Here is a 13148-nt window from a genome sequence, read left to right on the forward strand (position 1 = left end):
GCGGCCACGTAATTTGTGATCCACTACCGATCTGTTTTAAGGCCTGAGTACGTCTTAAGATGGCTCCATCCATTGCATGTATTGCACCTACTCGAGGTAGAGTTTGGAAGGAGCCTTCTAGCGCAAACGAGGCAGAAAAATTCCCCCACGCCGAGTTGGACACAATAACCAGCACGAGTCTGGAATGAATATGAACTTGGGTAGTATTCGAAACTGAGAACAGAAAATGTATGTTTTTGGCTAATATGGGAGTTATGAAATAAAATTAAACTTTTCTTTAGCATAGTGCAATTTTCCGCAAAAAAATCTGTTTCTGCTAGTTTAAGTTTTAAGTACTTAAGCAAAATTACTGCACTTGGCAATGAGATTCGGCCGTTTTCATGAATTACTAGAATATATTTCAAAAATCTTTTGGAATATAAAATGATATGATCAAAAACAGTTATAAACAGTTTATTATGTAACTATAAAATCAAGAAGTTATAATTTTTTTAAGGGGTCGTCTCAGTGTGAAATTGGGGAATATAGTGACGGCAATCTTTAAAAGCGTTTTTCTCAGAATGGTGTTTTTCAAAACGGTTTCCACTCTCAAAGGACGAGTTTACAAGATATCTAGTTCCAATTTGCAGAGATCATGGTAACTTTTTTTTGAAATCTTCATATTTTTTCCACGAAAAGCTGTAAAAAAAAGTGCCAAATTCGATAGTTTTTTACTTTTTTACGTGTCATTTCAGCAATTTATTTAACTATTATACACCCAACAAATAAACATAAAAATTATTATTTTGTATTCGTCATGAATGCATTTATTTATAAAAAAACCTGACCGATTAGTTGATTCCAACATTAAAAAAAAAAAACGCGAAAATCAGTGATTTTTCGGAGGGTCACACTGAGAGGATCCCTTAATATAAATATAGTTGATGATACCATGCCATAAAAATAATATGTAATAATACCTTCGAAAATTCTTAACCTACTGTAAAAAAAAAATGTTTTTCTTAAGGCTTAACACTATAAAATATATACTTATAAGTAATGCAAATTCAGCGATTATTCGGTTACTAAATTGCAACACGAATTTCATTCGAAATTAATGTGTACGAATGTAGATTATCACGGTTGCATTAAAACTTACAATAAAATAAATACAAAATTTATAAAAAATTAAAGGTGTAACTATTTACATGCCAAAAAGACCCCTGAGATCTTCCATTGTTAGTTTGCTACCCTCAGCAGAACGGGCGCCAGTAAGCACACCGTCAGCAATTGACATTTTATGATCCTGCAATGCTTTTATTCGCTCTTCTACGGTATCTTTGCACATAAATTTATAAATTACTACATTTTTCTTCTGACCCACACGATAAATACGGTCCTGCGCCTGTGCTTCCAACTGTGGGTTCCAATGCAAGTCGATCATTAGCAAGTGGTTAGCACCGACCAAATTTAAGCCTACTCCACCAGCAGTTAACGAAAGTAGAAGAATTCGTTTATGATTGTTAGCATCATTAAACTGTGTTACAATTTCTTGGCGGTTTTTAACTGGTATGGTTCCATTAAGAGATAATGTTATACAGCCCTGCTCCTCCAAATGTGTTTTCAGTATATTCAAAACGCTGGTCCACTGTGAAACCACAATAGCCTTGTCATTTCCATTAAGCACTTTCGTTTTCAAAACATTCAGAACCTTTTTAATTTTAGAGGATGGTCGTTTAATATTGAATACTGGGTTGTTACGTTGCAGAACTTTTGCTGAAGCTTTGGCAATGATCTCTTCGTCAGGTTTGAGACCTTCTTCTCCTTCTATACTCCGATTTTCTGTACTATCATTTATTGCTAAATTATTCAATTGCTCAAGCAAATCAATTTTTAGTTTCTCATCATCACTGTCGCTCTCCATGTTTTCAGCGTTATCAGCATCGTCAAGCATCTAAAATATACAAGACATCTATCATTACGAATATCGCAATAACTCAGTTAACAACACGCAATTCATACCGAATCAATTAAACCTGGATGACAGCAGATTTGCCTTAGCCTTAATAGCAAGACCAGAATTTCATGTGATTTGACGTCCTTCTGACCGCGATGCAATTTTGTGAATTTCTCATGTACCTTATAATACGCTCCGTTGGGATCTTTAGTTTGCATGAAAGTTGGCTTATTGCTATCTTCTTTGTACATAAAATCAGTGTTGCGTTCCGCTCGTTGAAGAAGGAATTGCGCAAAAAGCGTACGCGAATAAACCATTATTTTCTGATATACATTCATTTCTTCTTTGTCCAAGCAGACTTCAATAAGCTCGATGCGCTTTTCGGGTAAACATTGGAGTGCTCCACGCTCTTGAAGCATTACTTTCGTTCGACGAAGCATAAGCGATTTCATCAATGCATTTAAGCGCTGCTGACCTCCAGCACTTTTGTTGTCAATCCACTTCTTCCAGTGAGCTAGTTCGTCAAATGGGGTACAACGCAGAAATTTAATGAGTGCATAGGCATCTGCTTCCTTGTTTTGAATTGGCGTACCCGTAAGAGCCCATTTGTATTTGCCACGTAATGCACATACAGAAATTGACATTTGAGCTTTGTGGTTACGTACAACATGTGCTTCGTCAAGTATTATCCGTTGCCACTTAATGCCAAAAAGGGCACCTTGAGACTTTTGTTCACGCGACACAATGTTGTACGTTGTAACAACTATATCGTATGTTCGTAGATGTTTTGGTTTGGTATCCCTATTGTTACCATGATGAACACAAACAGTAAGTTTGTGGCGTTTTACTTTATTATCAACTTCTTCCTCCCATTGACGAACTAAACTCGCAGGACAAACTACCAAAGTTCCTCCAGGATAATCTGTAAAAATATGATATTCCACAAGGAGAAGCATTTGTAAATCAGATACTCACAATCCCTTCGCCCTTTTGAAATCCATCCTTCATTTTCATTTTCATTGTCACTTTCATCATCATCAGATTTAGTGCCAGCTTCTTGTTCTGAACGATTTTTCGAAGCAAGCACTAGCGATATCATCGTTAGTGTCTTTCCTAACCCCATATCATCAGCAAGTATACCACCTCGTGGTTTTTGATTTTCTCGCCAGTTCATCCAAGCCAATGCATGTTTCTGATGATTCATAAGTGTTACACGTAAACCCACTGGGTCTTCAGCAAGCACATCTTCGGTAGGGCAGGTTTTTAGTGAACTATGAATATCCTATAGGAAAAATATCTTATAAGTTCAAACGATGATTGAAATATGTAAATAAAATATTGGCTAAAATGTCAGTAGTGTGTGAAACATTTTAATCAATAAATGCGAAATTATATATCATCTTTGTGCATTCAATGCAAAATAACTTATGCAATTAAAAGCCGACAATAAAAAATCTATAGCATTTTTTTTCAGATATCCGTTCTACAGACTTCATCATACAAAAACATAACCTTTCTTAGCATTTAACATATTTTTTGACAACTGACCTTAAGACGTTCAACTGTTAATTCGCGCTGAGCATTAAATGTTGCTAGCCCTTGTTTTCCCGTGTGAGTTGGATTTACTTTGTTTACAGCAGCGGAAAGATCATCCCAGCTTAACGGATCTACCTTGTTTCGAACTTGTTGCTCAAGAGGTGATATAGGTACGCAGTCATCTTCCACTTTAAGAGTATTTATATATTGAGACTTAATGTGAACATCATTTCGTAGACGATCAATTCGAAGGGAGAGCTGCCTTCCCCCATCGGGCAAACTGTTGGATATTTTTTCAAGTAATTTTTCTGCGCTTTGCAACTCGATTTTTAATTCATTTAGTTTTCTCAATTCTTTATCAAAAAACTCTTTTGATACTAGAATCGATTCCTTTAACGCGTCTTTGCCGGTAATGGTTGAGCGTTCTGTATTCAATCCCAATTTTGTAGAGATTTTTGGTTGCAACAAAAATGGTTTGGGTCTGACCACATCTCCTTTTTTGTAGTTAGGTGTATTTGAAATTGGAATATTGTTCTCTTGGTTACTTTCATCACTGCTGCTACCAATTTCTATTGTCTTCTCCCTAAAACTTATAACTTGAACATCACTCTCATCTGACGATTCTACTTGAGAGCGATAATTTTCTTTGGGGCTAGGTTGATACATCGTAGACGATAACTTTTCCTTTATGGCCTTTTCAAATTGCATACTATAACGAGCTGAACTTATCGGTGAATCCATAATTCCATGAACAATGCTTTCAACTTTTTGCTTATTCGGTGTTCGACGATCATTGATTGCAGTGGCAACTGAACAATTTTTATCAGATTCACTTCCATTATACGTAATACTTTCTTCAGAATCTGCAACAATGCTTTCCTCGACTGTTCCTTCTGAAGCTGATTGATCCAAAAAGGTATTTTTATTAATAGACCTATCGACTGAGTTCGATTTGATCTGATGTTGTACTGTCCTCTCCTCACCACCATCACTCTCTTCGACGGAACTTTTTGTCGATTCCTCTACCTCTGACCTTGCATCCGAGTACTCAATTTCACTAGAGTCGGAGAGATCTGCGGGCCTTACACCTGTAATACTCATTCGAGTGCGTGGTGATAATGTCTGTTTTTCAGTTTCGTCATCCTGATCTGAATCAGAAGATATGTTTGCGCGGCGATTTTTTCCCCTTTTGACTGCTGCTCTTTGAACTACAAAGCTGTCATCGGAGCCTATAAAATGATGTTATTAATTCCGTATTTATTACTTAGAGACAAATAATTATTACTCTCATTTTCCGACTCCTCAATAAATACTTCACCACTGGGCAAGTCAGCAGCATCTAAGAACGACAAATTACAATGCATTCTTTAAGCACGTGTATTTTCTTACCTTCGTTTTCAGACTCTTCGCTAACAAATTCCTCTTCATGGTCACTAGAAACCACTTCATCCGAATCAGACATTATATGGAAAATCTTCTGCTTTCAAAAAAATTACCTAAAAATGATACTGAAGACAAATATTGCAGATGTCTCATCGACAATTTATATCAGGATTTGAATATACTGTTACGAGCTTTGTTTGATTTCACTTCTATTTATATTAGCGTTACCGTTGAGTTAGAATTCAACATTTAAATTATCTTATGTTATTGTGAATGGCAATACAATTCTGTTAAAGTTATCAATAAAACGGTTCAATGTCAAAAAAGCATGTTAGGTTAATAAGTTCTATTTCCAAATTACTTGGGTTCTACTTTACTGGATTGGTAGGGATTCGATCAAGCCAAAGGTTGTTATTCCAGCGATTTAACCCTGTTTGGATAGGTAAGTAGTATGTTAACTGCCATTAGAGAAGCACCTTATACAACTGGCTCCATTGCAAATTTTTTGCGATATCAAAACTCCAGACAGTTAGATGTAATATATGCAATGGATGGTCCTTTTTGATTGAAAAGTGGACCATGAAATATCTGAGCGGTCAGTAATCTGTTGGCACTTACAAGGAAATCGTTCCTGTCCTGCGCGAGCCTTCCCATTACTGTAAACACATCTTAACATAAACAATGAATCCCACTCAATTACACCCAAATCTCTATAATCCGACCACGGCGAAACAGTATGTTTCCTAGACCTCCCCTCAGCTAATTTCAGTAACAAATGACTAGCGACTTGCCACCAAAGCAGCATCTTGATAAACGCTACAACAGAAACATCAAGAGGGTATTTAATCCGTAAAAAAATTATTGTCACAACATGTATCTACCCAGCAAGTCACGTGTAACGAAACTCCAATGCCGTGAAAACAAAAGCGTACAAACTAATCAATACACACTAAGCAATTAACAAGCACAGAAATTTTTAGAAATATCTAAGGCATTAACCAATAATTTAAGTTCCGCCAGCAAAACACAAAGTTATATTTATAATTTATACTTATATATACATTTACCTGCTCTATGTAACTTTTACGTTGAATTGTTTAACATTGTTTTTAACCACAACTTAACTGATAGATGAAAGATAACCAGACATTTAGAAAACGACCATAAGAGTTAAAGAAAATCTCAGTTGCAAAGTAGCAGGGTGGCAAGGGTGTATGCTTAATTACATTCGTCTCTTTCACATAAAATTTGATCTGACATTTCATCGGCGAGCGAATGTGGTTTGGAAATATCTGTTTGTGTCTCTATTGCATTCATCGGCTGTTATAAATCTTTTCAATTAAAGGTAAAATATCTATTTTACAACCATGACTGGTATAATGGATTCTATAGAAATGCCAAAATTGCCCGAAAATCAAAAATCCTTCGCTGGCATACCAGAGGCTATATTTCTGGTAAGTTAAATGAACCGATGCCTTATAGGGCGTTTGTGTCACCATAACCTTATCTTATAGATTGAATTTTTGTGAAAAACAGGTTCATAAAATTAATTTAAACCTCCTTTTTCAGGAAGAAATTGACACTTTTATGGCACAACCAGAAAATGAAGACAATTGTGAAAAAGTACTACAGAGATTAGATGAACAACATAGCAAGTACAGATTTATGGCTTTTAATCTTGAAGCACGTCGACGCAAACTAAAATCACAGATTCCAGACCTGCAGCGTTCTTTGGAGATGATAAATGTTTTAAGAGAAGAAAAAGAGGAACGAGAAACCCAGTTTCTACTAAGTGACCAAGTTTTTATAAAAACTCTTGTACCACCAACGAAAACGGTATGTCTTTGGCTAGGTGCCAGTGTGATGTTAGAGTATCCATTAGACGAAGCTGAAGATCTTTTGAAGCAAAACATGACCTCTGCAGTTGTAAATCTTAAAACAGTTGAGCATGATCAAGATTTCCTTAGGTATCTTTAACAAATTTTTATAATTCTTAATTTGTGAGCTAATATTATTGATTTTTTAGGGATCAGTTGACGACTACTGAGGTTAATATGGCTCGCGTCTACAATTGGGGTGTAAAAAAAAGGCAAGCTGCGGCAAAAACGTCTCCACCATCATCATAATTTTGAAAATTTATTGATAAATATTCGTTGGCATTGACAACAACTTTAAACATTAAGAGTCAAAACTGTTTGCTTTGAAGCTATTTCTGCTCGATAGAACGAATCACCAGTCTCATAAAATATACGCATTGAAATTATTTAACAAACTTGTGTCTGATGTTTGTTTCGCCCAGCATCAATTGATGTATTTACGTGTGCCTTGATTTATAGAAATACATTAGAAGATTTTGCCTTAGTTTCTGTTGCGAAGTACAATTCTCCAATTTATATATTCGTTTATATTCAACAATACTTCGTTGTGCTACGAGGACGGAAAGTGGTTCACACATTTTCTTCCAAAAATTATATCACTACGCATTTTTTAATCAAAACATGTACCTTTAGGAAGCCTCTGAAGCTAGGAGTAGAAGAAATGGTGATTAAGGAATGCTTCGAAAAACATTGTTTGATCATAAAATTATATATTATTATGGTGATTTACATTTCCTTTCTATTTTAGCTATTGAGCTTGCAAACATAATATAATAATTGTATAAAAAAAGATCAATATTTCAGTATCAACATAACGATTTTAATATTTTGACATGTTAATCCCATTTTTTGTTTTCATGAATGTAATCGCCATCTGGACTAACATAGTTTTTAATTGGAGGTGTTGCTACAGGTCCTTTAATTGTTACGGGTAAAAGTGCCATATCTTGTTGAATAGCTTCTTGATATAGTTCTTCAGACTCTTTTCGCAGCTCGTCCAAAGCCCTGTTTTGTGATTGTAACAGCCGGTCGATTGTTTGGAAGTCAGAGACTTTCTGCTGATGTTTGTATTTCGCCCACTTCTTGGTTAGTAATGCCCTCGTTTCAAGATCTTTATCACTTAAAGGTAACAATTTCCGGATGCGTTTACTGCAAATAAAGAAATATTAGGAATATTTCAACGTACTACTATAAACTTACTCTTTTTCGTCCAGGAGTGTAAGAGGAATTTCAAGTTCTTCTATTGGTTTCAACTGTCTGGCATTTTTTTCAAGTCGTCGAATTTGTTTTTCCAATTTCTTTTTACGACGATCCTCACGTTGTTTAATAATTTGTGGGTCGAGTTTCTTCTTTTTCTTCAGTGGTTCAGCACATAAAATTGGAGTTACTTGCAAACGACTGATGGAAGTAGAGCTAATTAGTCGAACTGATGACTGCAATGTAAGCCTAAAAACTCAGTCAGTAAATTAATTTGTACATATGGTTATAATACACATTTACTTGCTAAAAGCCGCTCTTAAAGCCATTTTTTTTACAAATCACCACACAATTTAGATAATTATTTCATACTTTCAGCTGTTCGCTAATTGTCATTTTTGACAATTGCGTAACTTTAAGGGATGAATCACACACAACTTTTATTTCGCTTTTCCTCCAACATGTGCTTTGACAGATCATTTCCATGCAGAGGACTTACAATTGCTTTACGTTTGTATGGCACCCTGCAGAACGGGTATCTGTTAACAAACGTGTAGCGACTTATTATTGTTTAGTTTTACGTACGTTAAGCTATTTGTTAGTTTTGTTCAGAGAGTGGGAAAAAAGTAAAGATGTTCAATGGTTTTCTCACTCCAACCAATTGTAAATTGCATGCTATCTTGTTTCAAGTTACCTCTATTATGCGTACATTGTTTGTTTTGTTTTTGATTAACAGAATGGCATATAATGGTTATCAAATCTGTTTACAGCCCGTTAAAGATATCAAATAATTTTGTTATCGAATAAGTTACCTATGCATACATAGGCAAAGTATATGTTACCCAAATTTCTATATAACGTATAAACATGTTAACGTGTTTGTTAGCAGTAACAAGCATATCTGTTATCCCGACTTTCCCCGATATGTTATTTTATTTATTACTTCTCACAAATTCATAGGTTAGCGTATTGGTTGCCGTTTTGTTACGTTTAACTAATTCCTTAAAATCTATTTTAAATTATTTTGTTAATATTTCACTTTTTATTTTATTATTTAAACATTCACATATAAGCTAAATATTAAAATTAATTAGCAATTTGAAAATGTTTTTAAAAACTAACCGTGAGATTCTGTATTGCGATACAGTCTCACGTCTCTAAATTGGAGATTTTAATAGCGGGATTCTGTAACCAGTCTCTAACCCTACAAGTAACAAAAGAATCAGCTGTTTTCCAAGAATTTTTCACAGCTGAGATCACCTGATCGAAATCCGCATTTTTTAGGCACAGAGATGTAATTAAAAGAAATGTAGTAGATCAACTTTTTTGTGAAAAAGTATTTGTAACGGAAAACATTAATATAAACAAATACATGAATTGTTTACTATTTTATTGTCAAATAAGCGTAAGTCAAATATTTAGTTCACTTTGTTGAATACACTTTGACATACACTATAAACAAATACTTTTAAATTAATTTTTTAACATTTAACAACACGATTTTAAAACTTCACTTTTTTATAAAATCACGATTTAGGACGACCCTATTCACTTCTTGTTCACTTATTTGCACTAACTTTATATATTTATTTACTTACGATAATATTATGTACATATTTATATCTTCTTCTTCTTAATTGGCGTAGACACCGCTTACGCGATTATAGCCGAGTTAACAACAGCGCGCCAGTCGTTTCTTCTTTTCGCTGCGTGGCGCCAATTGGATATTCCAAGCGAAGCCAGGTCCTTCTCCACTTGGTCCTTCCAACGGAGTGGAGGTCTTCCTCTTCCTCTGCTTCCCCCGGCGGGTACTGCGTCGAATACTTTCAGAGCTGGAGTGTTTTCATCCATCCGGACAACATGGCCTAGCCAGCGCAGCCGCTGTCTTTTAATTCGCTGAACTATGTCAATGTCGTCATATATCTCGTACAGCTCATCGTTCCATCGAATGCGATATTCGCCGTGGCCAATGCGCAAAGGACCATAAATCTTTCGCAGAATTTTTCTCTCGAAAACTCGTAACGTCGACTCATCGGTTGCTGTCATCGCATATACGATACATACATACGATAATATTATGTACATAATTATATTATTTTTATACATAAAACTCACCTGGACATTTCCCCTTCTGATGGGAAGGGATACAAAATGAAACAGCAAAAATTAACAAATTTAATTAATTAATGTTACTATACTTACATACGCTGAATATCTCTTTGAATGATGATTTAATTTTTACTAAAAACAAACTTAAAATAACTATTTAAATTTTCCTGAGCTTCTTAAGCTTAAAAAAATGTCCGTTGAAATGATTTGACACATTACACGGTTGCACGAAATACATAGTTTTTACACAAATATTATATAAATATTTTTTTATAAAATTGGAAACATTTAATAATATATTGATACAATAATTAATATTTTGGACAAAACTGATCAAATTTAATATTTAGGAATTTAAATAATCGAAAAATATTTGAATATTTTATAAAAATATTGTTACAGTTATAAATTTTAAAACCTAACACACTAGCAGATTTGAGGCATTTGCACGTTTTAGTAGTAGAATATTTGGGGGCAACCCCAAGAATGATAGAATACAAGATTACGACACTAGTTTACAGTTAGTTTTTTTCGGTTTAGCTCTTGACAATTCTTACAAAAACAAATACATTGTTCAACAATTTCGTGACGTAGCAGTTTTGCGTTGAGAAGAACAAGCATAGAAATGCATACAAATTGTAAACAGAAAAGTAAACACTTTTTGAAATTCCCAAAATAATATTAATTCATTCGCCTTTGCAGGAAAAATTTCAGTGGAATGTTTAGAATATTGTTGGGAGAAAATATGTACATATATAATTAGTTTTAGGCACATCCACAATAAATAGAGTAGCATGTGTGGAAATTGTTCAAATGAAGAAAACCAGTGTAAGTGTACTGTTGTATTTATCTAAATTTCTAAGCATAAATATATTGATTTTTTAAAATGAAATGTGCAGTGGCTTGTTGTAATAATTATTATGCAATTAAAGGATCGAAAACGAGTTTTTTCAGTTTTCCGGCCGATTTAAAAGTTGCCAAAAAATGGGTGTTATTTTGCAAAAGAAATGATATATTTAATACTAAATTAATAATTTCACAATTCTTTTATCATAATTTCATACATCTGATACATCTGAACTTATAATATATGTATACATATATTTATATACAACACAAGAAACGTCTTCTCCATTTGAATCACAACTTAATAGACAATTTTATTATCAATAGGCCGATATATTTCTTTAGAACACATACACCGTCGAACTGTCATCGTAACCGGTTGCTTTTCGCTCTGTGCTTATTGAGTTTGTTAAAACGGTATAACGGTTTGTTCTGCGTTTATATTACGCTCGTGCTTTGTTTGTGAATTAATTTTTTTATCGTTTTATATCTTTTCAATCACTTAATTTCTTAATTTGTTAAACTAAAATTCGCGTTTACTATGGCCCCTGGGGCCACCAAATTAGGGGATAATAGGTTTTCCTATTATCTCCAATAATGAAAAAGAAAAGAAAAAAACCAAATCCGATCCCGTTAGACCAATTTCCAGAATTACCAGTCTCAAACACGGATGATCCAAAATTTTTGGTCATGTCATCGCTGGACGACAACAAGCCACTTAATTCGTTATCATGCTTCGCTACGTATAAAGGTATTCAAGCAATCAGTAAGGAAGTAAGTAAAGTTACTGAGCTACGTGATGGTAGCCTACTGCTCTTTGTAAATAACAACAAAACAGCTAGCAAATTTCTTTCTGCAAAAATTTTACCTGGCGGAGGTCATATCAATGTCAAGCTTCATAATACTTTGAATACGGTTAAAGGCACCATATACGCCCCATTCCTGAATAACTTATCAGAAGAAGATATTGTTGATGGTCTTAAGGAGCAGGGTGTTTCTGCTGTACATAAGTTTTCACGAATTGCTGACGGCTCCCGTAATCCTACGGGTGTAGTTTTATTAACTTTTGATAAATACAAACTTCCTGAAAGAATTGATGTTGCCTGGAGGAACCTCACTGTCCGTCCGTATTACCCTAATCCTATGCGTTGTAAGCAATGTCAATTAATTGGCCACACAGCAAAATACTGCCGTAATTCACCTTCTTGTGTCTCATGCAACCTCCCTTCCGATCATACCCCACCTACTGAATGTAAGAGAATAATGTGTGCAAATTGCTCGGGCGACCACCCGGCATCATCTAATACTTGCCCTAAATATCAACAATCCAAAGAAATATTAAAAATTAAAACTATTTATAAATGTAGTATGCGTGAAGCTGTTACCAAGTATAAAATTCAATTTTCTCATACAACTTCTAATGCAAACTCTTTTGCCTCTATAGCTAAAATTTCTAACAATACTAATCAAATCAATAATGAAACAACACCTAATAACAAATCCAACAATCCTACCAAAACTAATCTAACAACAACTACAGACATCAATTCATCTAAACAATCCCTTCCAACCCATCCTACCTCCTCTTCTGTCACTTCTCCTTCCCCTCTCTTTTCCCCTTTATCCATCTCTGACTCTCCTCTCAATATCCTTTCCTCCTGTCCTATCACACCCTCCCCCACCCTCTCCTGCTCGCAAGATCCTCTTGCATTACCCAATTTTCCTTCTTACAATGAAGACATTTAGTTTAAATAAAATATTCGTAGCTTAACTTTTTTCTTTTATAAGTTTACATATGATATGATTACACTTCTTCAATGGAACATTAACGGTTATGTTAATAATTATATTAACTTAGAGTTACTTATGGGATCGTACAATCCATCTATTATCCTGTTGAATGAAACTCACCTATCTTATAATGCCTCAGCTTTTACCCCTAGGGCTTATGTGGGATATTTTATTAATCTCCCACATAACACCACCAACAAGCAGGGAGTTGCCATCCTAGTTAAAAGAAATCTACCTCACGTATTACTTCCCATACCCCTTTCAATTTTTTCTTCTGTAGCTATTGAGATCCTCGCCCCCTATAAAATTTCAATCATCTGTGCTTATTCCCCTCCTGATCAATCATTTTCTACTACTGAATTTTTAAATCTTATTCCTTCCGGTTCAAATCCTTTTATCTTGTGTGGTGACTTCAATGCTTGGAGTCCCCTTTGGGGCTCTGCTTCGGCTAACTCCAAGGGACGTAGCATTGA

General features: G+C 34.7%; 3 protein-coding genes across 3 annotated transcripts; 1 reads left to right on the top strand and 2 right to left on the bottom strand.

The window, feature by feature from the left end:
* Window positions 1–375: 375 nt before the first annotated feature.
* On the bottom strand, window positions 376–5020 carry LOC126763344 (transcription termination factor 2). The gene is made up of 6 exons (XM_050480737.1): window positions 4862–5020; window positions 4758–4811; window positions 3485–4701; window positions 2912–3218; window positions 2002–2858; window positions 376–1933 (listed from the first exon to the last, which is right to left on the bottom strand). Exons 1-6 carry the CDS (start codon window positions 4932–4934, stop codon window positions 1184–1186), a joined length of 3258 nt encoding a protein of 1085 aa, XP_050336694.1. The 5' UTR covers window positions 4935–5020; the 3' UTR covers window positions 376–1183.
* A 1087-nt stretch (window positions 5021–6107) lies between these two features.
* On the top strand, window positions 6108–7127 carry LOC126764182 (prefoldin subunit 3). Its single transcript, XM_050481976.1, has 3 exons — window positions 6108–6309; window positions 6425–6822; window positions 6882–7127. Exons 1-3 carry the CDS (start codon window positions 6223–6225, stop codon window positions 6979–6981), a joined length of 585 nt encoding a protein of 194 aa, XP_050337933.1. The 5' UTR covers window positions 6108–6222; the 3' UTR covers window positions 6982–7127.
* Window positions 7128–7530: 403 nt separating this feature from the next.
* Window positions 7531–8350, bottom strand: LOC126764191 (39S ribosomal protein L40, mitochondrial). The gene is made up of 3 exons (XM_050481984.1): window positions 8233–8350; window positions 7933–8178; window positions 7531–7881 (listed from the first exon to the last, which is right to left on the bottom strand). The coding sequence occupies exons 1-3, from the start codon at window positions 8256–8258 to the stop codon at window positions 7569–7571; spliced, it is 585 nt and encodes a 194-aa protein (XP_050337941.1). The 5' UTR covers window positions 8259–8350; the 3' UTR covers window positions 7531–7568.
* Window positions 8351–13148: the final 4798 nt, after the last annotated feature.

This window comes from Bactrocera neohumeralis, chromosome 2, assembly GCF_024586455.1.
Source record: "Bactrocera neohumeralis isolate Rockhampton chromosome 2, APGP_CSIRO_Bneo_wtdbg2-racon-allhic-juicebox.fasta_v2, whole genome shotgun sequence".
Taxonomy (NCBI): domain Eukaryota; kingdom Metazoa; phylum Arthropoda; class Insecta; order Diptera; family Tephritidae; genus Bactrocera; species Bactrocera neohumeralis.

Bases quoted from the DNA above. Each gene is read 5' to 3' on its own strand.
- LOC126763344 (XM_050480737.1), bottom strand. From the start codon at position 4,934: ATGTCTGATTCGGATGAAGTGGTTTCTAGTGACCATGAAGAGGAATTT. The intron at 3,219-3,484 runs GTCAGTTGTCAA...TTTTTCCTATAG, and splicing joins TAACAGTTGAACGTCTTAAG to GATATTCATAGTTCACTAAA. The intron at 1,934-2,001 runs GTATGAATTGCG...TGTATATTTTAG, and splicing joins ATCCAGGTTTAATTGATTCG to ATGCTTGACGATGCTGATAA.
- LOC126764191 (XM_050481984.1), bottom strand. From the start codon at position 8,258: ATGGCTTTAAGAGCGGCTTTTAGCAA. The intron at 8,179-8,232 runs GTAAATGTGTAT...CTGAGTTTTTAG, and splicing joins TTAAGAGCGGCTTTTAGCAA to GCTTACATTGCAGTCATCAG. The intron at 7,882-7,932 runs GTAAGTTTATAG...CTTTATTTGCAG, and splicing joins ACACTCCTGGACGAAAAAGA to TAAACGCATCCGGAAATTGT.
- LOC126764182 (XM_050481976.1), top strand. From the start codon at position 6,223: ATGACTGGTATAATGGATTCTATAGAAATGCCAAAATTGCCCGAAAAT. The intron at 6,310-6,424 runs GTAAGTTAAATG...CTCCTTTTTCAG, and splicing joins TACCAGAGGCTATATTTCTG to GAAGAAATTGACACTTTTAT. The intron at 6,823-6,881 runs GTATCTTTAACA...TTGATTTTTTAG, and splicing joins CATGATCAAGATTTCCTTAG to GGATCAGTTGACGACTACTG.